Here is a 27,928-nt window from a genome sequence, read left to right on the forward strand (position 1 = left end):
CTTGGCTTTAAGTGAAAGTCTGGAGTTGTGTTCCTGGTTTACTCAAAAGGGGTTGAAGGTGCTTTTCCCCCCCCCCTCCACGCAAGGGGGGGGCTTAGCAGGTTGCCTTTTAAAGGGGGAAAACCTTATCCCGGGCTAAGAGGTAGTCAATGAATTGGTTGACACGGGTAGAAGTATATATATGGTAAGGTATATGGATGTGTTAATGCAGCCAGGTGGAATGGTTCCGCTGCTGCCTTGTTCTAAAACGGGCCTAACTTACAAGCAACTTTTTAAGCAAGCTTGGTTCCGGCAATGGGTTAAACGTCAAACATGGGTTGGCTTTGACTACCAGCTACCTTCATTTGTAGTCAGTTTACTGAGACAATAGTGGCTTACCCGGCTGCTGTGGTTAAAATGGGGTTTAGCGCGGTGAACTCAATTGCTGCTTAGGTGGGCTGTGTTCCATGTTGGTTGCGTAAAGGCAGTTTGGGGAAATCCAACAAGCTTTGCTGTTCTGTAGCTCAGCACTGGCCAGTTTTGCTGAGGCTCTGTGGTTAAGCTGGGTTAAGCCTGGTTAGTACTTGGATGGGAACCAGCAGGTGATACCATAGCTGTAGACTTTTGAAAACTCAGAATGCAACCTAGAAGTTTCAGTGAAAAAAAAAATCTCTTGTATGGTTGCCCTGAAAAGATCTGTACTGTATTCACCAGGAGTAGAGAACTTGGTTTGTGGACATTTTTCCACTTTTCATTTTAGAAAATAGAACCTAGAATAGTATTTGTTCCGATAGAATTTAAATTAAGTTTAAGTTTATTGAATTTATATACCGCCCTTTTCCCGTAAGACTCAGGGCGGTTTATAAAGTATTTAAAAACATCAATACAACACAAGAGTTAAAAACAGTTAAAATAATTAAATTTGATCCCTGAGGGGAAAAAAAAACACTCAGCCTGGGCCGGAAAACTCAAAGAGCCAGGTCTTCAGGTCTCGGCGGAATGACCGAAGGTCGGGGGGGGGCAGTCCTAAGCTCCGCGGGCAGCTGGTTCCAGAGGGCAGGCGCACCCACTGAGAAGGCCCTCCCCCTGGGTGTTACCCGCTGGCAATCTTTTACCGGCGGCACCCTGAGAAGGCCCTCCAAGTGGGAGCGCACAGGACGAAGGGAACTTGATGTCGGCAGTAGGTGTTCCCTCAAATAAGAGGGTGCAAAGTCTCTGTCGTCCTGATTACTACTTTGCCCAAGTAATAATGGAATATTTGATAGTTTGTGTAATGCAGCCTTTCTAACTGGAGACACCTGCATTTATCCAAACTCTGCTCTTGAGATTCTCAGCAAGTGACCATGCCAGCTGGGGAATTCTGGGAAATTAATTCACACACACACACACACACACACACAAACAGCACCAAGAAATGGCAAAGTTGATGTGCTGCATCTTTCTGAACTGGCACCCAACTGATTTGTTGGGCCGAAAAAGAATAGTACCAAACTTAATACATTTTCTTATTTTGCTTGAGAAAATCGTAAGTCAGTCATGTCGTGCAAAAACTAGTAAGAGTTTGTAACGGTTTTCTTATGGGTTATTGTTTGTATTTTGGATCTGAGTTATGAGTAAGTATGGTGTGCTTGTTGGTTTTTTGCCTGGACTGCAAGGTGATGTAACATGTTTATAAACAAACATTCAACACTTAAAAAACTGGAACCACCTGAGTAGCTAAGGACTTGTAGCCTCTTCTCCATCCGAGTTCCATGGACTACTTTGAGATGTAATGGGTCTCTGGGAATGGTTATGAATGCTCTTAATACAGGGGTCCTCAGCCTTGGCAACTTTTAAGACTTGTGGACTTCAACATCCAGAATTTCTCAGCTGGCTGAGGAATTCTGGGAATTGAAGTCCACAAGTCTTAAAAGTTGCCAAGGTTGAGGACCCCTGCTCTAATAAAGTGTTTTGCAACTTTAGCTATTTTGCTGGCTGGGGTATTCTGGGAATTGAAGTCCACGTTTCTCTAAATGGCTAAGGTTGGGAAATGCTGCTTTAATGTAAGCCATTTATGGATCACTATGGAGTATTTATAATACTTGACCTCTTATGTAGCTAATTTGAAATAACAGTGGATCTGCTTATTTTGGCTAGAAGTGACCCAAAGACCATTTATTGAACAAATGTACTTTGTGCAAGATTTAAACTGTTTCAGAATCGCACCAAAGAAAGATTGACTAAACCTGGTAGGCTTGTATGTTTTCTGATCCCTAAATTTAGTATCAAACAGAAGAATCATGCTGTTTCTTTATTTTTGCTCCTATTTATTTGATGCTTTTAAGACAAGGTAACATGAATTACATTCCAAAGTTAAAGGATTTTCTTATTGTCTTAATCTTTGAATATTTTGGCAAGCGTTAATAACTCTAATGCTTCAGAACAGAGATAGAATTTACACGTAGTTCTATTCCGCTTTGTGAAACACTAGTTGGCTCATACTGCCCTAATTTTTAATTGACATTTCTACTTTTTTAAGGTTTATGCTTGTCAGATTCATCACATGGCAGTCAGAAATGCTTGCGTTTCCTTCATGAGGAAAAACCAGATAAATTTTGAGTCCGTGAGTATATTTGTTTTAGAAGCATGTGTATATAAGCCTATCCATCCACTTATACATTTAATTTGTTTTTAATTTTCAAATGGCTTTAACTGTGGAATTGAATCCTAATTTTTATTATATTGTAATTTTATAGTAATTTTCTTAGCTGTTTGGAGTTGAGTGTCAGACATTATTGAAGTTTAATAAAAAAAAATATTGTGTCAGATCATTTCAGTGTGGTGGGGGTCCCTGCTGTTCTCTGAACTTGGTGGCTTCCTCGCAGATGTTTCATTACTGACCTACGTGTCATCAGTGTTATTTATTAATTTATTTATTTATTGGATTTATATACCGCCCCTCTCCAAAGGACTCGGGGCGGTGTACAGGGCAGTTAAAATGCTATAAACAACACACAATGTATAAAAATTAAAATAAGATTAAATCAAAAGGCCCTAAACAATAAATACATTCTAAAATTTAAAATTTTTAAAATTTAAACTCTAAAATCCCAATCCCTCAGTCCAGGCCGGCAAGTTCAAATAGCCAAAGGGTTTGCATTTCAGTGTGACTGAAACACTTTTAAATCCATTTGCAGATATCTGTATAGGCACATACATACTTTATTCTGCCACATTTCCAAATCAAGATACTTTAATTTACTGAGTTGTGTCAGTTATAGGGGGAAGAGTTGTGTATTGGCAAAAATCGGAAGTCTGTGGCATCTTTCCAAATGTTATTAAAAGGCACAAGTTTTTGTCAGCTGCAGCTCCCTTTATCAGCTGCATAAAATAGTTAACCGCTGTATCCGATGAAGGGAATTGCAGCTTGCAAAAACTTACCTTATCTGGAAAAGGTGTTATAGGCTCCTGATATTTTCCCACTATAGACTGGCTCAGTTCTTCTCCTACTTTATTTAGTGCTTTCTTTTACGTTGCAACCTCCGATGATGGATTTACTGTGATGTTTCAAGGTGAAATCATTGATTCACAAGGCACAGTTTTGGTCAATTAATTATGTGCTGTAACCATGTATGAGTGCGAGTGAGTGGTGGCTTTGGGGCGCAGTGGCCTAAGTGGTTGGGACACTGGGCAAGAGGTTAGTAAGCCCACGTTTGAGATTTGAGAGCGGCTGTGAGGTGGGGTTGAACTGTGGTCCTTTACCCGGCCTCCTGCCGGGGTAATGAAAGGAGCCCCCCCCAACTGGGCATCCCCAAGGCGACAGTGATGTCACCGGTTAATCCTTTCAACCCGGATGTTCTTCAGAGCATCAAACACGAATGCAAAGTTATGGCTTTCAGAGATTGGTAGTCTAAACAAGAGTTGAAGGTTTTACTCAGATTTTAGGATGTTGAGTAAAAGCAGAAACTCTAATTTCTTTCTTTCTTTCTTTCTTTCTTTCTTTCTTTCTTTCTTTCTTTCTTTCTCTTTCTTTTCCTTCCTTCCTTCCTTCCTTCCTTCCTTCCTTCCTTCCTTCCTAGTATGTGGAAGGCTCATTTGAAAAATACCTGCAACGACTTGGAAATCCAAAGGTAAGAAAGATTTAGCAAATTTGCTCTGGATTCATCAGCAGTGTAAGCTGTCAAGCTGAACCAAGTAGCCCTGGACTTGCAACAATTCATTTAGTAACCATTCAAAGTTGCAATGACACTGAAAAAAGTGACTTGGGACCATTTTCCATACTTAATGACTGTTGCAGCTTCCCCATGGTCACGTGATCAGGTGCTTGTCAATGGCATGTATTTATGAGCCCTGGTGGCGCAGTGGTTAGAATGCAGTATTGCAGGCTAACTCTGCCCACAGCCTGGAGTTCGATCCTGACTCGCTTCAAGGTTGACTCAGCCTTCCATCCTTCTGAGGTTGGTAAAATGAGGACCCGGATTGTTGGGGGCAACAGGCTGACTGTAAACCGCTTAGAGAGGGCTGTAAAGCACTGTGAAGTGGTATATAAGTGCCATTGTTATTGCTATGATCACCAGGTATAACCTTCCCAGTCAGCTTCCAACATGCAAAGTTAATGGGGCCAAATTTGCTTAACAACAATTTGCTTATCAACTGCAGTGATTTGCTTAACAACTGTGGCAAGAAAGGTTGTGTGAAATGGGGCAAAATTCACTTAACTGTCTTGCTTGGCAGCATAAATTTGGGGGTCCTTTGTGGTCGTAAGTTGAGAGCTATCTGTATGTTGGGATTTTCTTTAGCTAGCATTTAATTTCATATGAAATTGTTTACTGACCAGCCTATGCTACAAATCATTTCCCCCCCCAAACCAGATGGGTTATATTTGCTTTCTTAGTATACACGCAAATATATATGTGTTGTCTGATACACGTAAGGTTCTTATTTGGGGGAAATTGCTTGCAGATTTTACTCTTGGAAAATAGTAACAGTAGCTTCAAAAGTGAAATTTAGGTCTCTTCTTTTTTCCACCAAACACGTTGAAGTTAGCTTTTTTGTAAAAATATTTATTTATTTTATTTTTATTACATTTATATCCCGCCCTTCTCCGAAGACTCAGGGCGGCTTACAAGCTTAGCAGTAGCCTTCATTCTATGTATATGCCTGCTTGTTAGGGCTTTCGCCCCCCCCCCCCAAAGCGGCATTATTACAAAGTCAGCTTAATTGCCCCCAACAATCTGGGTCCTCATTTTACCTACCATGGAAGGCTGAGTCAACCTTGAGCCTGGTGGGACGCGAACCTGCACTAATTGCAGGCAGCTGGTGTTACTTAAGGAGGCATTAGCCCACTGCTCCACCAAATATGGAAGCTGACACCAACCTTACTACTATATTTCTCTTGAGTTATAAAATTATGCTCATTAAACAAATACATGCATGCTATAATGCACCCATTTCTTTTGCATTTCTGTGGGACCTTTGCTCCTTAAGAAAATAGTATATTTCAATTTACTGTATGAAAATGCTGATATCCTGCCCTATTTTCTCAAGGGAGCTTTGGGGGTATGTGATTGAAAATACCGTAATTTTAATCAGGTGACTGTAGGTACACCATGACTGCCGTTTGAAGACCCGTTGTAAGTCACTTTTTTTCAGCATTGGTATAAATTCAAATGGTCACGAAATAAATAGTCATAAGTCAAGGACCATCTCCAGTGTAACCAATGTTAGATGGTCTAAATCAGGGGTCACCAACCTTGGCAACTTTAAGACTTGTGGACTTCAACTCCCAGAATTCCTCAGCCAGCAGAGGAATTGAAGTCCACAAGTCTTAATGTTGCTAGGTTTGGAGACCCCTGGTCTAATTTGATTCAATCATGTAGCCCAAGGGTCTTCAAACTTGGCAAGTTTAAGACTTGTGGACTTCAACTCCCAGAATTCCTCAGCCAGCCAGGAATTCTGGGAGTTGAAGTCCACAAGCCTTAAAAGTTGCCAGGTTTGAAGACCCCTGAACTATAGCTGCATGTCCATGGAGATTCTCAATCATCCAGGTCATAGCTTTCCCAAAGATGCTTTTTTTTAACAAGGCAACTGGAGTTCCTTGTTTTTTTTCCCTTTGAAGTTGTTTCGCTTCTTATCCAAGAAGCTTCTTCAGTTCTTTGGGGCAATCATGTAGCTGCTTGATTTGGGAACTCACCGCTGTGTTTGAATTGCCTTCAAGGAGACCTCTGTGTGGCATGCATTGTGGCAACCTCTTATGAACATTAATGCTTGCATCGTTAACTAGATTGACCATTAGATGAGGGCTTCTGTTGGAGCCACCCCAGAATTGTTATGTTGCAAAATAGTCACTTCATTTCCCTTCTGTTAAACAGGAAAGTGCTGGACAGCTTGAGATAAGTGCCTTCTCACTGATCTATAAGTAAGTACTATATTACATTTTCGAATGTCAGAACTTTTTTTTTCTTTTAATCCCATTTATATCCCGCCCTTCTCCGAAGACTCAGGGCGGCTTACAATCTAAAGCACAAATCAATGTGCTTAGCAATAGCCTTCATTCTATGTATATGTCTGCTTATTAGGGCTTTCGCCCCCCCCCCAGTGGCATTATTACAAAGTCAGCTTATTGACCCCAAGAATCTGGGTCCTCATTTTACCTACCTCGGAAGAACTTGATCTCTTCATATTATTTAAATAAAATATACATCTTGCAACTTAATAGAAGCACATGGAACCCAAGAAAGTATTCATCATTTGTTCCTTCATAGATATTAAAGAGTTTCCACCACTTACAGCTCTTAGCAGTAATAAAAATGATCCGAATCCATGTTGGAACAGGATGTAAATCTATTTGGCAATCACTAAACTGCTGGCTTTGGCAAGGATTTATTGGATCTGTCTTAAAAGCAGCACAGCACCATTTTCCTTGATCCGTTGGTGATTTACATGCTGCCTTTTAAACAAGCTTTCTCAAGACGGGGGTACAGTCAAATGCCATAAAAAGTACCATAAAACCCGTTATCTAAAATTATAAATGAAAGGCTAACTAATAGAAGCAGTTTCCAAGACTTTTGTAGGCATTTAGCTATCAAATTAAAACAGCTGGGACAATTTATCACAGCAGGAATTTAAGACCAAAGGAAATAAAATACTGAGTTGGTAAAAAGTGTAGTGGAACAGCTTCATATGTGAGAACAGTTCATCAGTGGAACAGCTTCCCTCTGGAAGTTGTGGATGCTCCATCACTGGAGGTTTTTAAGAAGAGACTGGACAGCCATTTGCTGATGGCAAACCTTTTAGAGACCGAGTGCCCAAACTGCAACCCAAAACCTACTTATGTATTGTTGGGTGCCAGGTGGGCGTGGCCCATTGGGTGGGTGTGGCCCATTGGGTGGGTGTGGCCCATTGGGTGGGCGTGGCTGCGGTGGTAATGGCAGACTGGGTTTGACTAAAAAGTTTAATCAATCCCAACTTTGCGAGATCTTTTTTTTCCCGCGAAGTTGAAATTGATTGACTGACTGAACCTTTTTTTTTCTTTTTGCACACGGTGGCGGAGGCCTAAAGTGAAAAGGTTTTATAAAACCCAGCTGAAGGCCAAGGACTGGGGTGCGTGCCACAGGTTTGCCACCACGGGTATAGGCTCTCCTGTTTGAGCAGGAGGTTGGACTAGAAGACCTCCCAGATCCCTTCCAGCCCTGTGATTTTATGAATCTAAGGTGAATAAAATGAGCTCCAGCTGCTTTGATTTCTGAAGGATAAAAAAAAAGCACAGATCTACTTGTAACTTATAAGAAGTGTTTAGTGGCAGAAAAGCTACCAGAAGCAGCACTGTTGGGAAGCTCTGCCAGCTGGGTGGACAAGTGGAGACTGGAAATCCAGTGACTGTCTTGTGGGCGATTCTGTTTTGTTTTTCCAAAACATCTGGAGGTTGCACAAAGCTAACTCACTGAAATAACTACAGTAGTGTGTGGGGGAAGAGGGTCTTCTTTCACGATCCATCATGCACCAATCATTTGGCTTCCGGTTGCCCTCTGGGTGAGATTCAAGGTGCTGGTGATGACCTAAAAAGCCCTAAATGGCTTCGGTCTGGATTATCTTCAAAGAACAAACCAATCATCCAGAGAGGGGCCAAGTCTGGCCCCACTGGGACTGGATCAATATTCTCTAAGGTTGCTTACCGCCTTTCGACTGCATCTTAAAAAGAAAACTCTGAATGTTCCAAGAGACAATGATATTGTCTGGTAATGACCTATAAAGCCCTGAATGGCTTGGGTCCAGGATATTTGAGGGAACACCTGCTGCCGGCATCAAGCTCCCTTCGTCCAGTGCGCTCCCACAGGGAGGGTCTTCTCAGGGTGCCGACGGTTAAAGATTGCCGACGGGTAACACCCAGGGGGAGGGCCTTCTCGGTGGGTGCGCCTGCCCTCTGGAACCAGCTGCCCGTGGAGCTCAGGACTGCCCCTGACCTCTGTTCATTCCGCCAGGACCTGAAGACCTGGCTCTTCGAGCTCTCTGGCCCAGGCTGAGAGTTTTTAATTGGGGTTTTTTAATATTTTTTCCAGGGATTAAATTTAATCTTTTTAATTGTTTTAAATTTTTTGTATCAGTGTTTTAAGTACCCTGTAAACCGCCCTGAGTCCTTTGGGAAAGGGCGGTATATAAATTCAATAAAATAAAACTAAATAAAAAATAAATAAATTTGGCTTGGTCAGTTGGCTGGACTAATAACCTACCAATATATTATGTTTGAAATTAGTGTTGCAGAGATGGTACCCTTCTTTCATTAGCTGCACTTACTTGAAGACCATTAGGTTCCACAGGGTGGGGCATTCTGCAGTAGAGTCACTGTTTTAAATTCTGTTTTGCTAATTCCTTTCTCCAGTTTTAATCAACTCCTCCTTTCTTGCATCTCTAGGACTCTTAGAAATAATTACGGTTAGGTCAATCAAGTGAATTCTACTTGGGCCATGTTTCAAATGTAGACTGCATTCTTGTCTAGATTTTGGCTGGGGAATTCTGGGAGTTGAAGTCCACAAGTTGCCAAGGTTTCTAAAGCGTCCAAAGAATAAACTGTCAGTACTTTACGTGTGTGTGTGTGTGTGTGTGTGTGTGTGTGTGTTTGTGTGGCTTTCCTTTTCTGGATCTCGCTTAGATATTGGGATAGTAGTTGACTTCCAATCAAAAGACTGATTTAGTTTCATTTTACACTTTATTGCAAACTAGAGGAGACCTCAATAATTGGCAGTATGTTCAGAAAAAAATAAAGACCCGTCATAGGGTTACGCTGTTTGTTGTCAGAAATACATCACGGAAAAATCTTATCGCTAGCTTTAAATGTCATTGGTCTTTCCAAGCTAATGAGTGTTTATGTAATGTTTGCTGTATAAGACCGAAAACTGAGAATCTCTTGATGGAGACCCAGGTGGTGTAGTATCTAAGGAGTTGGGCTCATACTGCAGAGACACAACTCCAGCTCTGCCACTGAATTTTGGTTAATTTGGGGCCAGCTGTTCTCTTTCAGCCCAAATTATTTCTATGGCTGATGGTGCAGGAAGCAATTAGAGAACAGAGCATTTGTGAGCTTGTTTGATGAACGATAACTTACAACTCTAACAGATAAATAAAACTAGTACATGGTGGGCAGTTGTGGTTGACTGCTTCTTTCCAGAAGGTTGTCTTTTTTTTCTACTTGGTCAGCCTATGTGAGTGGTCACTGAGCAGAATAGCCCTTTGGTCCCCTGAAATCTTGCTCCTCTTTAGGTTCCTCTAAAGCTGTCTCTCTTAATATGAACCTTCAAAAATAATTGGTTTCCCTTGGCTCATGTTCTCCAACTGACTGTTGACAAGAGTTGCACTTTAGTGTGATGGGAAAGAAGTAGGGTGGAAAAGTATGGTTAGATACTCCATTTATACAGTAACACATTATATTCTCATATGTTCTGGGCTAGCTGGTGAGTTCCGGGAGCTGAAGGCCAAACATTTTCAAGGTCTAGATGTTGGGAAATACTGGCTCAGAAGAGTTTCAATCAAAGTTATGGGGTCTATTTCTTGACCTGAACTATCTTGAAGGGATAACTGGTCATATACTCCCAAGAAAGGCAATTTATATATATATTTTTCTGTCTCACCTTTGTAATTAATTAGCCGAGACTTCATTCTTTATCGGCACCCTGGAAAACCTGCTTCTTACGCTACTGACAATGGTTTTGAAGACAAGGTAAGTGAACTTGGCCTATGAGAGAAAAACTCAAAGTACCAGTCTATTTGTTAGTCAGGGGTCTTCAATCTTGGCCCTTTTATGACTTGTGGACTTCAACTCCCAGAATTCCTCAGCCAAGTGTGCCTGGCTGAGGAATTCTGGGAGTTGAAGTCCACAAGTCATAAATGGGCCAAGTTTGAAGACCCCTGGGTTAGGTGATGTGCAGATGTCTTGTTTCTAGCTTCAAGTACAGTACAAAATCACGGGAGAGTATAAAACTTTTTGTTAATTTCCCACTCCTGAAATGCTTGAAGGGAGACATTTCATGAACTGTAAATGATTTATATGATTCATTTCACAGCATCACGTTTATAGTGGAAGTGTAAAGTATATATGTCATCCCTTTAATTTTATTTGCATCTGTGTTACAAGACCCGTATAGTCAAAACAGGATCCTATAGGATATTTTAATCTCATTCTAAGATGTATGAATATTAAAAAAAATATGCTATCCCCTTAATACCATACCTTCATCATACCCAAATAAGTAAAGTAGGGCATTTAGAAAGAGTTAATAGATTAATGGTGTCCTGATTAATTGGACAGCTCTCTCCTCGTGATATATAACTGGATGTTTACAATCGTACAAGTCAATTTACGACCCAGAATAATAGCGTTTGCAAAACATGCTTCATAAATATAATCTCATAAGAACTATCGTACATTATGCTTTTCTTTTATATGTAGACATTCGTTTTAAAAGCACCCTTTTTATTTGTATGTAAATCATTTTTGCACTTAATCTGTGAATGACACTTAACTTCTATCAATGGGGAAAGCATTCTGACTGCTCCTCTGCATGGTGATCAAAACTACACATGTTTTTGGATTCCCAGCATTATTTTTAAAGTAAGATTTTTGCCTTTCAGATTCTACTGTGCTGTTCCAGTAATGGCCATTATGATTCTGTGTATACCAAACAATTTCAAGCCAATGCTGCAATCTGCCAGGGTAAATAAAACATTGCCTTTTCTATCCCACCACTCTTGTTTTAAGTAGTGTAATGATAAGTCTATCCTGTGTGAGATGTTAAGAATTTCCCAGAAATCCCCAGTTTTTAAAAGTGTGTTGTTATCACCCATTTAGTTGTGTTTGACCCTTGGACACTCTTTGGACCAGCAATCTCTATCCCTCTCTGTCTCACATCTCCTTCTTCACATCCGCCATGGTCATCCCGGTGTCATCCTTTATAGTGTCCAGCCAGTGGACACTAAGGTGGCCCCTTCTCCTTTTTCTGCTGATCACTCCCAGCATGATTGACTTTTTGAGTGAGTCAGTTCTCATGACATGGCCAAAGTATGACAACCTCTGTTTGGCTATCTTGGCTTCAAGTGATATTTTTGGTGAGGGTCAGTCTAGGACTTTTGTTATTTTTGCAGTCCATGAGATGCGTAATAGACACCTCTAGTACCACAGTTCAAAGGTGTCCCACCTTCTGCCTGCCTGCCTTTTTCAGAGTCCACATTTCGCAGCCATAAGTAGCGACTGGAGAAAAATTTTCCGTGTTGAAAAGTGTTGTTCCAGCTCATAAACTGTGTATAAAGATGCAACCCTTTATTTGCCTAGCTGTCCTTTACGAAACTCTGTACAAAAATGTCTTCAAAGTGAATGAGGAAGAATTGAAAACCGCCCTTGAGATGTTTCGAAATGGGGCCAAGAAAAGCAGAAACAGTGCATCTGTCGGCAGCGAAGATGCAAATTTTGATTGCCTTCCTGACAGGGCATCCAGAAATGCTCCAGAAAAGAGGTATGCTGTGCAAATTAAAGAATTACACTGAACATCTCATTAGACCTCCTGAGATGGCGTTCCAGGGCATCTTAACGTTGCATGTCTAAGAGGGTTGATGGTCAACATCATTGCTATCTTTAGCACAACTGGAGATCCCAATTCAGCAGTCTTCTTCAGTAGGTGGCCAAAATTAATTTTGTCGATGAATTCTGGAAGCTGCTGCTTAACAAATTTAGGGGGAGTGCTAGATGAAAGAAAGCTGCTGTCTGGAATGTATCTAGATGTATAGGGTGATGTCAACCCAAGCCAACCAGCCCAGATTAAGAAAGCCAGAACTATACAGACTTCAGAATAATGCTAATCTTAGGGTAGCTATAGAATCTTAGAACATGCAAGAGAAATTTCCCAAACTCATTGATAGTGACTTCATTCAGGTCATCTTCCTAGCTTGTTCCCTCCCTGGGCTGAGTTGCTTTTTATGAAGTAAGCTGTCGGCTGATTTTGTTTCAGTGTCTCTCGATGGTTGATTGATGGCTACTTTCCCTTCCTTTCTTAGCCGCCTTGCAGCCTCTCTCACAGATGGAAACTCTTCCGTGGGGGAATGCAAAGCTGCCGTCAGCAAGCTGTTTTTGTAGGTCAACTTCTAAAATTGGTGTGGTGCTTTCCAGATCATTCAACACTGGGTGGCACCAAAATGCTGCCGTATTTTGCTTTTCCTGCTTCTGAGTTTCAGCACTGGACAGCGAAGGATAGACAAGCTTTTCTCTCTCTTCATTTTTCTTTCTTTGATCCAATGTGTCTTTCATTGTTTAGGCTGGAAGACTGGGTAAACTTTGATTCGGCCCACCCAGCGGAGGAAAAATGCAAGCAAGTGACCGAGGAAGGAAAGGTTTGACAATTTTCAGACAAGGGGATCCTATGTGTGCAAGCAACTATGTAGTATATATGCAGGCATATATGTAGCAGAAAGCAGAGTTTCACCTCATCTTCCTTTTAAGGTTGCCTCTTCTTCTGATGCTACGCTGCTGTGGTTAAACACTTGCAGGTCTAAAATGTTTAAATTCGGCTTCAGGGGAGGCAGGTGCAAGGGCTGGGAAAATAACATCTTGGAAAACTATACTTAAGGTGTCATTAACATACTGCTGGCTTTCTGGAGTTGTGCTACCCAAATGTGGTGTTTAAATAGTCTGTTCTTGAGCTTTTCCTGTTCTAAAGAGTTTTTTTTTTAAAAAAAGAAGCCTCCTTTGTCACTTCCCCCTTTCTCTGTATGTAGTTGGTTTTTTTCAACTCCATCACTTCTTTTGATAGAACAAATAATTATAGATTCATTAATAATAATAATAATAATAATAATAATAATAATAATAATAATAATAATAATAATAAAGTTTTAAGGGACCTTGGAGGTCATCTAGTCCAACCCCCTGCTCAGGCAGGAAACCTTATACCATTTCAGGCAAATGGCTGAACTTTCTCTAGCTTTTTAACCACTTTGCATTAAATTGCTTTTACGTTGTCTGGATTTGAAGTAATTACAGGTGGACTTCAAATTAGAACCACAATTGAGCCCCAAATTTATGTTGCTAAGTAAAAAAAATTGTTCAGTGAGTTTTGCCCCATTTTATGACTCTTCTCGACACATTTGTTCAGTGCATGCCCTCGAATTAGTAACCTGGTTGTTAAGTGAATCTGGCTTCCCCCATTGACTTTGCTTGTCAGAAGGTTGCAAAAGGGATCCCATGACACTGGGATAGTGCCACCGTCATAAATGTGAGTCAGTTGTCAAGCATCCGAATGTAAATCACATGACCAGGGGAATGCTGCAAAGGTCATAAGTGTGAAAAACGGGCATAAGTCACTTTTTTCAGTTCTGTTATTAACTTTGAATGATCGCTAAATGAACTGTTGTAAATTGAAGACTACCTGTATAACAGGACTTTCCAACTTGGGCAACTTTCAGAATTGTGGACTTCAACTCCCAGAATTCCTCAGCCAGCATGAACTCTGAGAGGTAAAGTCTACAAATCTTAAAAGTTGCCAAGGTTGGAGACTCCTGAACTATAACATGACCTTGCACCATTCAAAATACAGGGGATGCAAACCGGTAATGTAGTTATCTAAACCCAGATAAGTGTTGGGTTTCTCTGCTGTTTGCCTAAACACCAAGTAATGGCTGTCTTATTAAGCAATCCTTTAGGAAAATGAGGCAGAATCCAGGATTGGGAATAGGAAATCAAAGTTGATCTACTCTTATTTTACTGTTTCCTGTCTGCCTGTTGTGGGGGAATATTTTGGGGAAAGGACTCTTATCAGGTTACCATGGACATATAATATTCTTCTCCTCTGTGGGAAATAAGTGCAAAATGGCAACAAAAAATGAAAGTGGGAGTAGCCAACTAGGAACTGATGTGGTTTGCTTCTTGTATGCGTGAAACCTAGGTGTAAATTAGAGCCGTGGTGGACAGTGGTTAGAATGCAGTACTGCAGGCTAATTCTGCTGACTGCCGGCTGCCAGCAGTTCAACAGTTGAATTCTCACCAGCTCAAGGTTGGTAAAATAAGGACCCAGATTGTTGGGGGCAATAGGCTGACTCTGTAAACCACTTAGAGGGTGTTGTAAAGCACTGAGAAGCGGTATTTAAGTGCTATTGCTATTGCTAAATCCTGTACCTGTGGTTAATACTGAATGTAGTTTAGCCTAAGACTGTTTAACATTAACAAACTATGTCCTTTTTTAAAAAAAAATGTGGTCATTGGCTATCTACTTATAAACAGAATTCCCAAGAGGAGAGAACTGCTTTACACTTCATCTCCAGGACTGGAACAGGCTCTAAATTATTTTAAATTAAAATAATTAAATTAGCTTGTCTCTCAGCCTCAGTGATTAGTGAAGTGTGTAAAAATCCCTAATCAGTGGTTCAAGTTTGTTTTATTGCACTGTTGCTGTTGTACAACTTGATGTTTATCTTCTAATTGGCATGTGGAAGTTGAACTTGCCATGTTCTTGGGCAAGTGAAGTCCAACTTGCATGTGCCGATTTGGAGATAAAACATCAAACAGTAGGAGCAAAGTGTAAACTAGTAGATGCAAAGGGGTGCATCTAGTGGTGCAAAGTGTAAACTAGTGGATTGATTTGAGCATTTCTTTTACAGACGGCAGGGTTGAGAGCAATTGTAGCCAGCAGCTCTTCTAATCTGTTCCTCTTCAACTTCACAGCCTCCTGACAACTCAAGGATGCCCTTTCCCTACAAAGTATTGAAAGCCCTGGACCCCGAGATCTATCGGAACATAGAGTTCGATGTTTGGCTGGAGAGCAGAAAAGGTAGTAGTAGTAGTAGTAGTAGTAGTAAATATAATGTTGGAAGGGACCTTGGAGGTCATCTAGTCCAACCCCCTGCTCAAGCAGGAAACCCTACATCATTTCAGACAAATGCCTGTCCAATCTCTTCTTAAAAATTTCTATTCACCGCTTCTGGAGGCAGGTTGTTCCACTGATTAATCCAGGGATCTTCAAACTTGGCAACTTTTAAGACTTGCGGAATTCAACTTCCAGAATTCTTCAGCCAGCTCTATAGAAGCCTATACAGACATGATATTCATTGTCTATGGTGCATAATGTCCTTGCCAGCTGCAGCTAATATCAGGAAAATAAGCCAGTTGCATAATATTTTTCCCAAGCAAAGAACTCTACCATCAGATTAATATCCATGAATGCTTGATAAATAGCTTAAGTTTTCTTTTGATCTTCCTTTGCAGAACTTCAAAAAACAGATTACTTGGTGTTTGCTGGAAGACAGTACTATTTAGGAGACAAATGTCAGGTACGTGTTTTGTGTTTATTTAGTAAAGATAATTGTTTGAAGCAACTTTTGATAAGCCCTAATTAAACTTACTGAATGCAAAAGGGGTATTTGGTCATTGTCGAAAAGTTTTTAAAAATGATTTGCAATCAGCAGAACACATTTTCCTTGGTTTATTAAAGAGCAAAGTTCCTGGTTTCTGATCCTGACCTGATGCCTCATTTTAAAGTGCTCTGACAGAAGTAGGAATAGCCTTCAGTTAGTTTTCTAAACTTCCTTATTGTATAAGAAGACCTCAGTTAAATTGAGGTTTTGTTGAGGTCTCCTCTTCATAATTCCAGTGACCTGGCAGCCGCTGCACAGTTTTATCCCAAATTTTCCACTTTGATGATTACCAACTCTTGGAGGTGTCTTTACAACATTTAACTTATTTATTTTATTTATTTATTTATTCGTTTTATATACTGCCCTTCTCCCGGAGGACTCAGGGCGGTGTACAGAGCAAAGTAAGTATACAATAAACCAACAATAAAACAAATAAAACCCCAGATCTACAAATAAAACCCCAAATCTATCAGGCCAGGCCGGCTTGCTGGAATAGATAGGTTTTTAAATCTCGCCGAAAGGTGCGAAGGTCAGGGGCCATCCGGATTTCGGCTGGTAAGCGGTTCCAGAGGATTGGCGCACCCACCGAGAATGCTCTCCCCCTGGGGGTCACCAGCCGGCATTCTCTGACCGGTGGCACCCTGAGGAGGCCCTCTGTGGGAGCGCACAGGACGGAGGGGTGTTGACGCTGGCAGTAGGTGCTCCCGTAGGTATTCCGGACCCATGCCATGTAGGGCTTTGTATGTCATCACTAGCACCTTGAATTTCACCCGGAAGGCAACTGGAAGCCAGTGCAGCTCACGAAGCAGAGGTGTAATATGGGAGTATCGGGGAGCCCCCAAAAGCATCCGTGCAGCTGCACTCTGTACCAGCTGAAGCTTCCGAGTGATTCTCAAGGGCAGCCCCATGTAAAGAGCGTTGCAGTAGTCAAGACGAGAGGTCACAAGTGCATGGGTGACTGTACGTAAGGCATCCAGGTCCAGATAGGGTCGTAGCTGGCGCACCAGACGAACCTGAGTGAAAGCCCCCCTAGTCACAGCTCCTATGTGATCTTCTAAGGAGAGCTGTGAATCTAGGAGGACACCCAGGTTGCGAGCCCTATCTACGGGGGGCAGTAACTCGCCCCCAATATTAAGGGATGGAATACTCTGAATATCCTGACATGCTGGTATGTACAGCCATTCAGTCTTGTCCGGGTTGAGTTGAAGCCTGTTCCTCCCCATCCATTCCCGGACCGCTTCCAGGCAACGGGACATCTCGTCAAGGGCATCACTGATGTGGTTTGGGGTCGAGATGAAAAGCTGGGTGTCATCAGCATACTGATGATAACCCACTCCAAAACCACGGATGATCTCACCTAGCGGCTTCATATAGATGTTAAACAGCAGAGGTGAGAGGACCGACCCCTGAGGAACTCCATAAATGAGAGGCCTCGGGGTCGATCTCTGGTCACCCGCCAACACCCACTGTGAACGTTCCAGAAGGTAGGAGGAGAACCACTGAAGAACAGTGCCTCCCACTCCCAATCTCCTGAGACGCCGAAGTAAGATACCATGGTCGATGGTATCAAAAACCGCAGAGAGGTCTAATAGGACCAGGACAGAGGAATGACCCCTGTCCCGAGCCCGCCAGAGATCATTCATCTGAGCGACCAATGCCGTCTCCGTGCTGTGTCCAGGCCTGAAACCCGATTGGTACGGGTCTAGATAATCAGTATCTTCTAGGAACAGAGGAAGCTGATGCGCCACTACGCTCTCAACAACCTTTGCAAGAAAGCGAAGGTTGGAGACCGGGCGAAAGTTGTTTAAAACAGCTGGGTCCAGGGAAGGCTTTTTGAGGAGGGGTCTCACCACTGCTTCTTTCAAGGCTGTGGGGAAACTGCCCTCTTTCAATGAAGCAGTTACCACTGCATGGATCCAGCCTGGTGTCCCATCCCGAGCCGAATAAACCAGCCAGGAGGGGCACGGGTCCAATAAGGATGTAGTGGAGCTTAGCTTCCTCATGATCCTTTCTACCTCGTCCAGAGTCACAGGATCGAACTCTTCCCAGATAACATCAACAAGACTGTCCATGTTCTCATCGTCAGACTCTGCCCAGTTGGAATCCAGACTGGTCCGGATCCGAGCGATTTTGTCCAGCAGATGTTGGCTAAATTCCTCAGCACGACCCTGCAAGGGATCCTCCTTCACCTCTAGATTAAGGAGGGAGTGGGTCACCTTAAACAGGGCGGTCAGGCGATTATCTGCGGACGCGATAAGGGCAGCAAAGTAATTAGACCTTGCCCTCCTTAGCGCCGCAAGATAAGACCTCGTAAAGGACCTTAGTCGCGATCGGTCGGATTCGGATCGGCTGGATCTCCAACAGCTCTCTAGGCCCCGTCTCTGCCGTTTCATCTCCCGGAGCTCCGTAGAAAACCATGGAGCCCACTGGGATCTGCAACTTGATGAACCCTTTAGGGCCTGTTGGAAAAATGGAAAGGTTTCGCTGCATCCATTATCACGACTTACTAGAGTAAACATGGGGTGTTTACTCTAGCAAGTCATTTAAAGATTATTATTATTATTATTATTATTATTATTATTATTATTATTATTATTATTATTATTAAAAAATAACACTCCATCTTTCTGGATAACTAAAAGCTAAAGTAGCTGGTGAGGTTGATTCAAAGAAGGAACAGCTCAAAGTTAAGCAAAAAGGGGGTTAAAATCTGAGAAGAGTTAGTGAAATTAAAATATTTTTATCAACATGACACAATGTCATCAGATAGAGTTCCAGAGATAGGCCTTCGTAATCAGAAAGATTTTTTTTTAGTTTTACTTACCAATGGTAATGACGGCAGGACTTAACTCAGAGCCTTTTTGCAATGAATCCCAGATCCTTCATCCAGATGGGACCATATTCTTCCTCTCAGAATTCAAACAATTTTACAGACCCAGTTATGCATTGGCAATTTTAATAATTTAAGTTCTTTAAATATTAATTATATGTAAGAGATTTGCAGTCCAGCCATTTTATAACATACAGATTCTTACACCCTGATACCTGGTGTAGCAAACTCTACTTTTTAATATTTAAGGTTGTGATCCCAAAAAAAGTTTTTAAAATGGGTAGGAGGGGAATTGAAGAGTGGTTGCTGGGGAAAAAAATCTTGAGCTTGAAAGTAGATTGTTTTTGATATACAGTAGATTGTTTTTGATATACAGTAGATTGTTTTTGATATGAGTTAAACAGCTTTCTGTGGCTCGGAGAATAAGGCTATGCTTTCCATGTGGAAAGTTCCATACCACAATCTTAATTCTGGAATATTTATTTATTTATTTATTTATTATTTTATTAATTTAATTTGTATACCGCCCTTCTCCCGAAGGACTCAGGGCGGTGAACAGGGCAATGCATAATAAAAACAAGATACAAAAATTAAAAAGTAATTAAACAGCAATGCCCGTAATAAATTAGTACAGATTAAAAAGTTAAGATCAATTTATAAAACCCAACCCCATCCCATCAGGCCAGGCCAGCTTGTTCAAAAAGGTAGGTTTTAAGATCGCGCCGGAAGGAGCGAAGATCAGGCGCCATCCGGAGCTCGACCGGAAGATGGTTCCATAAATCCGGCGCGCCCACAGAGAACGCCCTCCCCCTGGGGGCCACCAGTCGGCATTCTTTGACCGGTGGCACCCTGAGGAGGCCCTCTCTGTGGGAGCGTACTGGGCGGAGGGAAGTTGACGCCGGCCGCAGGTGCTCCCCAAGGTATTCCGGACCCATGCCATGTAGGGCTTTGTAGGTCATTACTAACACCTTGAATCTCACCCGGAAGACAACTGGAAGCCAATGCAGCTCGCGGAGCAGAGGTGTGACATGGGAGTGTCGGGAAACTCCCAACACAACTCTCGCGGCTGCATTCTGTACCAGTTGGAGCCTCCGAGTGGTCTTCAAGGGTAGCCCCATGTAGAGAGTGTTGCAGTAGTCAAGACGAGAGGTCACGAGAGGTCATGAGCTTGATATCACTGACCCTAGAATAAGTGAGGTTTCTAATTTTGTCCTCTTGTTTTTGAGAAAAATTCCACGTATGGACTTTTATCTTGATACATAAATTTCTACTTGACTTGTATGTTCTTTACAACATTTACCCCAAATTAGGTGAGCCCCATTAATTGGGATCTTCTCGGAATCTCACTGGTGTTTAAATCACGAACCTGTTACCAATTCTAGTGAGATTTCAAAGGAAACATAAATTTACATTTCCAATAATAATGATGCGGTATGAACACTTTTGACCATTTAGATTAGGCAAATTGCATCTCTGAGAGGAGACAGGGCTGCCTCCTCCTACTTTATAAATGGGTTTTGAATTATCCCCAACATTGTACTACTTTGTGGAGGGAGTGTTTCTGTGACTCTATAGGAGAAAGAGGTGGCAATACTTTCTGCTTTCACCTTGTATAATGTTAGTGCTTAACGCTATTTCAAGAGGTATTTCTAAAACATTTCTGGCTTGTATCAAAAGTGTGTGTGTGTGTGTGCGTGTGTGTATTTGTTGAAAACAAGGCAAGAACACACAAGATCCTCTGCATGTTTTATTATTTTGATTTACATACACCAGGGGCCTTCAAACTTGGCCCTTTTATGACTTGTGGACTGCAACTCCCAGAATTCCTCAGCCATTCTGGGAGTTGAAGTCCACAAGTCATAAAAGGGCCACGTTTGAAGACCCCTGACATACATTGCCTCATATTTACATGTAATGTCCCATATTGATTTGCACATGCATATAGCTCACATATTTTTTTAAAATATAGTAACTTAAGTTCTTTAAATATGAATCATATCTTAATATTTTGTAGTCCAGCCATTTCATAACATACGTATTTTTACACCCTAATACCTGGTGGTGTAAACATCCAGGGCAGAAAATATAAATGAACTTCAGATTATAAACAGTGATTACAGAGTCTGTTGGATCGAAGTCAAGGCCAGGCTGGAATTGCTTTCAAGAATGAAACACATCAGTTCTGAAGTTGAATCTGGCTATTTTCACTTTTTGGCAGTGCTGCTTGGCAAAAAGCTTAAGTGCTAATTATTCTGAGTATCCCTTTGGGTTTAATTAGTCTTCTTTTTCCCAGGTACGGCTAGAAACGGGGGGAAAATATTACAATGCCCATATACAGGATGTGGGACAGGATAATATGGTGACGGTCTTTATTGAAGAGCTGGCAGAAAAGTAAGTATGTTTCCTTTTAATCAAACAACTGTATTCATTGGAAGAGCTATCGGTACCAGAATTTTAGCTGTGCTACTTCGAAATCATGTTGACAGCGTTATAACTAATACTATACAAAACCTGACATCTCTCTTTCCCTATCATTTCCTCAGACGGGGTTTAATTCTTTTACAACATGGGGGGGGATTCAGTTCAACAGTTTCTAACATGAAAAGGTTTTAATTTCATTTCCCAGGGAAAAGTTGTGTTGAAAATGAAAGCTTTCATTTTTGTCCTGGCATAACCTTGAGACTTAAAAAAAAATTAAGATGTAGTCTTCTTCTTGTTAGTTGCGAAGTCGTGTCCGACCCATCGCGACCCCAATGGACAACGTTCCTCCAAGCCTTCGTGTCCTCTACCATCTTCTGGAGTCCATTTAGGCTCACGCCTACTGCTTCAGTGACTCCATCCAGCCACCTCATTCTCTGTCGTCCCCTTCTTCTCTTGCCCTCCACCTTTCCCAGCATGAGGCTCTTCTCCAGTGAGTCCTTCCTTCTCATTAGGTGGCCAAAGTATTTGAGTTTCAACTTCAGGATCTGGCCTTCTAAAGAAAAGTCAGGGTTGATTTCCTCTAGGATTGACTGGTTTGATCGTCTTGCAGTCCAAGAGATTCGCAGAAGTCGTCTTCAGCACCATAAGATGTAGTCTTATGGAACTTTTAAAACAAACTTTTTCCTTGTATTTGTTTTTTTGTGGATCAAATATCTTGTGATCCATAAAGCTTTTGTGATAACAAATGTATTAATCTTTAATATATTTCCTGATTCTTCGCTTTTGTTTGAGTTCTCTGGAAACCCAACAAATTATAGTAGTATAATAATAGAAGACAATATGAAACCTATTAAGAGAATAATACATGTAAGTAAATATAATCAGGAAATTATTGACAGTTCTCTGACAATTTCTGCTATCGGCTTGTATATAATAAAGACAGTTCTGGCATTCCTTTAGGCTATTTTACTTAAGTTAGTATATAGCCTAACAAAGAGAAGGCTTGGGGGTGTCCTCCAATTACTGAAAGGCTGAAATAAGGGAGATTTATTCTCGAAGGCACCAGAGAACAGGACAAGAAGCAGTGGATGGAAGCTTGTCAGAAGGAGATCCAACTTGGAACTAAGGAGGAATTTCCTGACAGTGAGAACAATTAACCAGTAGAACAGCTTGTCTCCAGAAGTTGTGAATGCTCCAACACTGGAAGTTTTTAAGAAGAGACTGGACAACCACTTGTCTGCAATGGTCTAGGGTTTCCTGCCTGAGCAGGGGGTTGGACTAGATGACCTCCAAGGTCCCTCCCAGCCTTATGATTCTATACTTTGCCTGAGTAACTTAAATAAAGTTAAAACTTAATTTAAATTCTAATTGCGACGTGAGTCAATTTAGATTAGTGATTGGTATCATTGTGCAAACTTGATCATCTTTGTGTGGAACTCTTAAAAGATAAGTAGCCATGGAAGGAATGGTAGGTTTTAATCTTAGATGTCATAAGTCTTATATCATTATATCATTATTTCTGGTTGCGATGATGTGTAGGCACGTTGTTCCGTTGGTAAATCTGAAGCCTGTGACTCAAGTCACTCCACTTCCATCCTGGAATGTGATGTCCAATAGAAAAGGAGGAAGTTATCAGAAGATACCAGGTGGGTACACCCATGTGTAAAGACAGTAATGGGATGGTTGGATAGGAGTAGTAATGAAGCTTGCAGCCTACAACAGTGCTGCAATAGTAGTATAAACCATCAATTCATTTCTGTCTGGAAATGAATTTGTCATCCATTTTCCCATTCTTCATTTCTCTTTGACAATGTTTCTCAACCTTACCAATTTTTAAGACGGGTGGGTTTCAGTTGAATTGAAACCTGTCCATCTTAAAGTTGCTGAGGTTGAGAAGCACTGCCCTATTAATTGAAATGCATTGTGACGAGGAATTTCATATTCATGTGTGGGCCAATTTCTTCCCAACTATGGTTTTAGGTGCCATTTCCTCTTGCACATAGTGTTTTATAAGTGCTTTTACTACACATGTGCATAGTACCTGTGTTGTAAAAGTCTAAACAAATCCCTTCGGGTTAACACTCAAGAGCAGATTGAGTAAGAGATCACCCAAATGTGAATCCTAAACAAATATCATACTCCTCTGTTTTGCTGTCATCAATAATTGACTTGTGAGATCCAGTAGATCAAACTTATTAGTAATTTTTTTTGTTTGTTTGTATGTTTGTGTGTTTTTTTGAGTTGCTGGACTATCAGTGCCATATTTAAGCAATTATAAGGTAATTTCCACCTGAAGCCAAATTTGATCCCTGAATTAATCATTTTAAAACACTTTGTTTGTCTAACTAGTTAATTAAAGAGAATCAATTTTGAAAACTTTTTTTATTATTTAAGCATCTCTCTCAAAGGAATGTTTACTGTTTATGGAGCATTATTCATTATTCAGGGACTTAATTTAATCTTAGTTTTAATCGATTTTAACTTTGTATGTTATGTATTTTTAATTTTTCCCTGTAAACCGCCCTGAGTTCTACGGGAATAGGGCGGTATACAAGTTTAAATAATAAATAAATAAATAATAAATAAATAAATTATGCGAATTCCTTAAACTTCTCTTTAAAACTTTTTTTCTATATGGATCAAAAAACCCTCATCCAGTGCATGTTATGAAAGTTTTCAATTAAAAGGCTCTTAACAGTTGAAAAGTGAATAAGCAATTTCCAGAAGTGATTAAGAAATGAGGCTTGGCAGAACTTTGTGTCCATAAGGCCACATTGTGACTCTGAGCTTGGTGGAAATCGTTCAGCTCCCAGCCGCTTTAACTCACCAGTCGGCTGCAGAAACCTCAGCTCCTGCAGTTTACTCATGAGGAGAACCAATACAGAGTGCAAATGGGTGATCTCACAATCCAGAGAGGCTTGGCTGTCTGGTCACCCACGTCTAGGCTCTGCTGCCTCAGACATCTTGTTTGCCTTGAATTCTTACTGGACTTCCTTGCGTGTTGTTTGAACAAAAATATTTCAGAAAAAAATATAGTGAAACAGTAAAAACTAACTTTTAGTTCAGAGACATAGTGGCAATAGCTGGGTAAAACCTGATCAGTTTTAATTACTGTAACTAAAGGTCAATAGCCTACATAATGTGATTTTTTTTACTTCAACACTCCGTACAAGACACTGTTTTGTATGTAGTTGATTATACTAAACTTAATAACCTATAATGTACACACATATATTCAAATTCCTTAATTCTTCATATTCCCTCTCTCTCTCTCTCTCTCTCTCTCTCTCTCTCTCTCTCTCTCTCTCTCTCTCTCTCACACACACACACACACACACACACAAAGAGAGAGAGAGAGAGAGAGAGAGAGAGAGAGAGATTTTAGTAACCAATTAATAACTACCAGGAGCATTTCAACCTTTTCTTAAGAATTTTCTAAATAGACAACCTAAGTAGATTCATTAACTAACTCTACTTGTTAGAAAATGCAGACATCATCGGTATTCAGAAGTATATTATTCATGTGTGGTAATTTACTTGGGTGTACTGGTCTATATCCCCAGACATGGATGATTTAAAAAAAAAACAAGGAAAAGGGTAAGTATTGTTATGTTTCCATAGCTCATTGTTTCATTTTTTAAAACAACAACAACAACAACCTGACCTTCTGGAGAGGCCTGTTTTATATTTATCTTGTGAATTTACTTAACGATTCCTCATAAGGGGATCTCTCTGTCTCTCTTTAACTTGTGTATTAACTTCATTATACAATTGGACCTTGCTTGGATTCTTATATGAGGCCCCTTCTGCTAAAACTTCCATTCCTCTCTGTTCTCCAAATCCAGTTTTAAATAAAATAGAACATTTGTACTGTTCCGCGACAGCTTTTCTCAAAATCGTTCTAAATTTTTCCCTTCCTGCCCCCAGCACTGTTTTATTTCCCCCCAACCCCCCCCAAAAAATAACTCAGAAAAAAGTTGCAAAAATAAGAAAGCTGACCCATTTGTCCCAAAGGTGTTTTTTTTCCCCAAAAGGCAACTGGGTTTTGTTTTTCCATGAAGACATTTCACTACTCATCCAAGAAGCTTCTTAAGTTCTGACTGTTCAGGTGACCCTGAGGGCACAGATAAACCTCCAAGTGGCCTCAATGACTCTCAGAAAGAGCGCTAACAAGCAGATGACTGCAAGGAATATAAATCCTTCCATCCAACATAATTAAATCAAATAAACCTTTACTGTCAAAGTATAACGTGTACAATAAGATTGGCTGAGCCTCCCTTCGTGCACCCTCACTCCCACCCCACCTCTCAGTGACAACAAAAGAACTGAAGAAGCTTCTTGGATAAGAAGCGAAACATCTTCAAGGAAAAACCAAGAATGTCCAATGGCCATTTGAAAAAGCGCCTTTCGGATAGCCCTGGCCTGGATGATGGAGAATCTCCATAGACATTGACCCAGTTGTACAGCAATCCCGCCCCCACCCCCAACCCCTTCGGTTTATTTTCCTCTTCTTAACTTCTCTTCCAGATATGGACATAAAAACACGGAAGAAATTGTTCAAGAAAGTGCATGGAAAAGAAGTGTACATGACGGTGGCTTATAGCAGAGGCCACCCTATCCTGCCTCCTCGTCTGCAGCACAGCGTCACCTTGGATCGCTCGCCCATGGTCCACTGCTCCCCAAATGGACACATAAATCCATACGACCATTACCATTTTCAGAATTCGCAGAGAACCGGCCGGGGATACGGAACGTCAAGGTAAGGAGACTTGTCGTCGGTTCCCCACTTTTTACCATTAGGCAGTTTAAAGGTGGTTGCCCTGCTGATTTCGGCCATCAGCATCACGCTGACGTGAGCATCACAGTCTCCTAAAACATCCCCAGAGCTGCATGGAACTTTTGAATGCCGTCCCCTGTTTCTGCAGTCTTTATTCTCACCCATTTCACTCGCAGGTTAGAAAGGAATATTTTAACTGAGGTGTACATATGGATACAGTAAGTACAGATAGTCCTTGACCTAAACAACGGTTCATTAAGTTGACCGTTCAAAGTTACAACGGCACTGGAAAAAAACTGACTTAGGACCGTTTTTCACCACTGCAACCTTTGCAGCATCCCCATAGTTTCTTGTCCACTTCAGATGCTTAGCCCCTTCTGACAAGCAAAGCCAGTTTCACTGAACAACTGGGTTACTAGCTTATCAACTGCGGCGATTCACTTAACAACCTGTGGCAAGGAAGGTAGTAAAATGGGGCAAAACTCACGTAACAAATGTCTCACTTAGCAACAGAAATTTGGGTCTCCATTGTGGTTATAAGTCGAGGACTACGCATACTTGGTTGATGGCCGTTAGTTCATCAGCCAAGTTATGACGGCACGGAATGAAAAGGCTTACAGGCTCTCCTCGAAGTTCTGTCCATCATAGCCTCCCCATGGCTATGTCATGTCACATTTTACAACCAATCCTGGTTCTAATCGTTAAGGGAGAACTATCTGTAGTAATGAACAGGAGGGTGATTAAATTTTCAGGGGGGATTTGCTAGCCTGCTAAACCATAATTTCAAGCACCTAATTCATTTGTAATTTGGGTTCATACACTCCCTTCTTCCAAACCTGCATTCTCTAAATTAATGCTATGTCCAGACTGGGAGAACTTTTAATTTAAAGAAACAGTGAAAATGAAATGCTCTTATTCTCTCCCCCTCCCCAACTAATATGATCTTACACAGGGGTAGTACCAAATCTTTAGTGGACTCATAAACCCAGAAACGAGAATAGAATAGAATAGAATAGAATAGAATAGAATAGAATAGAATAGAATAGAATAGAATAGAATAGAATAGAATAGAATTCTGTAGAATAGAAAATAGAATAGAACAGAATAGAACAAAACAGAACAGAATAGAATAGAATTCTGTAGAATAGAAAATAGAAATAGAATAGAATAGAACAGAACAGAATAGAATTTCTTTATTGGCCAAATGTGATTGAACACAGAAGGAATTTTTCTCCAGTGTAGAAGCTCCCCATGTACATACAAGCAACAAGTGATAAATCATGATTGTAAATCCCCATGTACATACAAGCAACAAGTGATAAATCATGATTGTAATCATAAAATACATACATCATAAATCATAAGATACAACATTCAGTGATGGTCATAGTATACTAAATAAGTAGTCAACATAAATCATACTGGGATTCCAAATAATATAAATTATAAGATACAAGCAGCAAAGTTATAGTCATAAGAAGATAGGGAATAAGTAGTAGGAAGGTTGAGAAGGGTAATAGTCATACAGCCCTACTAGGCAGTTTGACAGTGCTGTGAGCATTTGTTGTTTAGCAGAATGATGGCCTGGGGGGGAAAACTCTCTCTGTGTTTAGCTGTTTTGGCGCGCAATGTCCTATAGTGTTGCCTTGAGGGAAGAAGTTGAAGCAGCTTGTGTCCAGGATGTGAGAACTCAGTTCATCTAGGAAACCTCAGAGCTGCAAACAAAATTGGGAAGATAAAAAAAAATCAGAGGCGGCAACCCCAGCAAGTACTTTCTGCACTGTTGCCAAGAAAGCCCTATTTATTTATTGAATTTCCACACCGCCCACATCGGTGGATGGTTGTCTTTATCAGGTCATCGGGAGTCGAGGTGGACTTGAAGGTGTTCTTGACTTTTACTCAAGTGAGACTTAGTACAGGTGACATGCAATTAAAAATGTCTCTGGAGATTCTCAGTCATCCAGGCCCTGGTTGTCCCAAAGGTGCTTTTTCACAAGGCAACTGGACTTCGTTCTTCCTTGAAGACGTTTCGCTTCTCATCCAAGACGCTCCTT

At 41.0% G+C, this 27,928-nt stretch overlaps 1 protein-coding gene across 1 annotated transcript in view; it reads left to right on the top strand.

The window, feature by feature from the left end:
• Positions 1–27,928, top strand: part of LOC308673058 (UDP-N-acetylglucosamine transferase subunit ALG13-like) — a gene marked incomplete at its 5' end in the record, with an annotated part of 47,854 nt that overhangs the window by 427 nt on the left and 19,499 nt on the right. The window contains 12 exons of the mRNA XM_081336439.1: positions 2,498–2,581; positions 4,038–4,088; positions 6,330–6,376; positions 10,099–10,171; positions 11,083–11,164; positions 11,780–11,960; positions 12,756–12,831; positions 15,158–15,263; positions 15,698–15,762; positions 20,970–21,067; positions 22,637–22,743; positions 25,625–25,856. Coding sequence (XP_081192565.1) covers positions 2,498–2,581; positions 4,038–4,088; positions 6,330–6,376; positions 10,099–10,171; positions 11,083–11,164; positions 11,780–11,960; positions 12,756–12,831; positions 15,158–15,263; positions 15,698–15,762; positions 20,970–21,067; positions 22,637–22,743; positions 25,625–25,856 — 1,202 coding nt within the window. The remainder of the gene's footprint in view (positions 1–2,497; positions 2,582–4,037; positions 4,089–6,329; positions 6,377–10,098; positions 10,172–11,082; positions 11,165–11,779; positions 11,961–12,755; positions 12,832–15,157; positions 15,264–15,697; positions 15,763–20,969; positions 21,068–22,636; positions 22,744–25,624; positions 25,857–27,928) is intronic.

The sequence above is a fragment of the Vipera berus genome (assembly GCF_964194415.1).
Source record: "Vipera berus genome assembly, chromosome: 11".
Classification (NCBI taxonomy): domain Eukaryota; kingdom Metazoa; phylum Chordata; class Lepidosauria; order Squamata; family Viperidae; genus Vipera; species Vipera berus.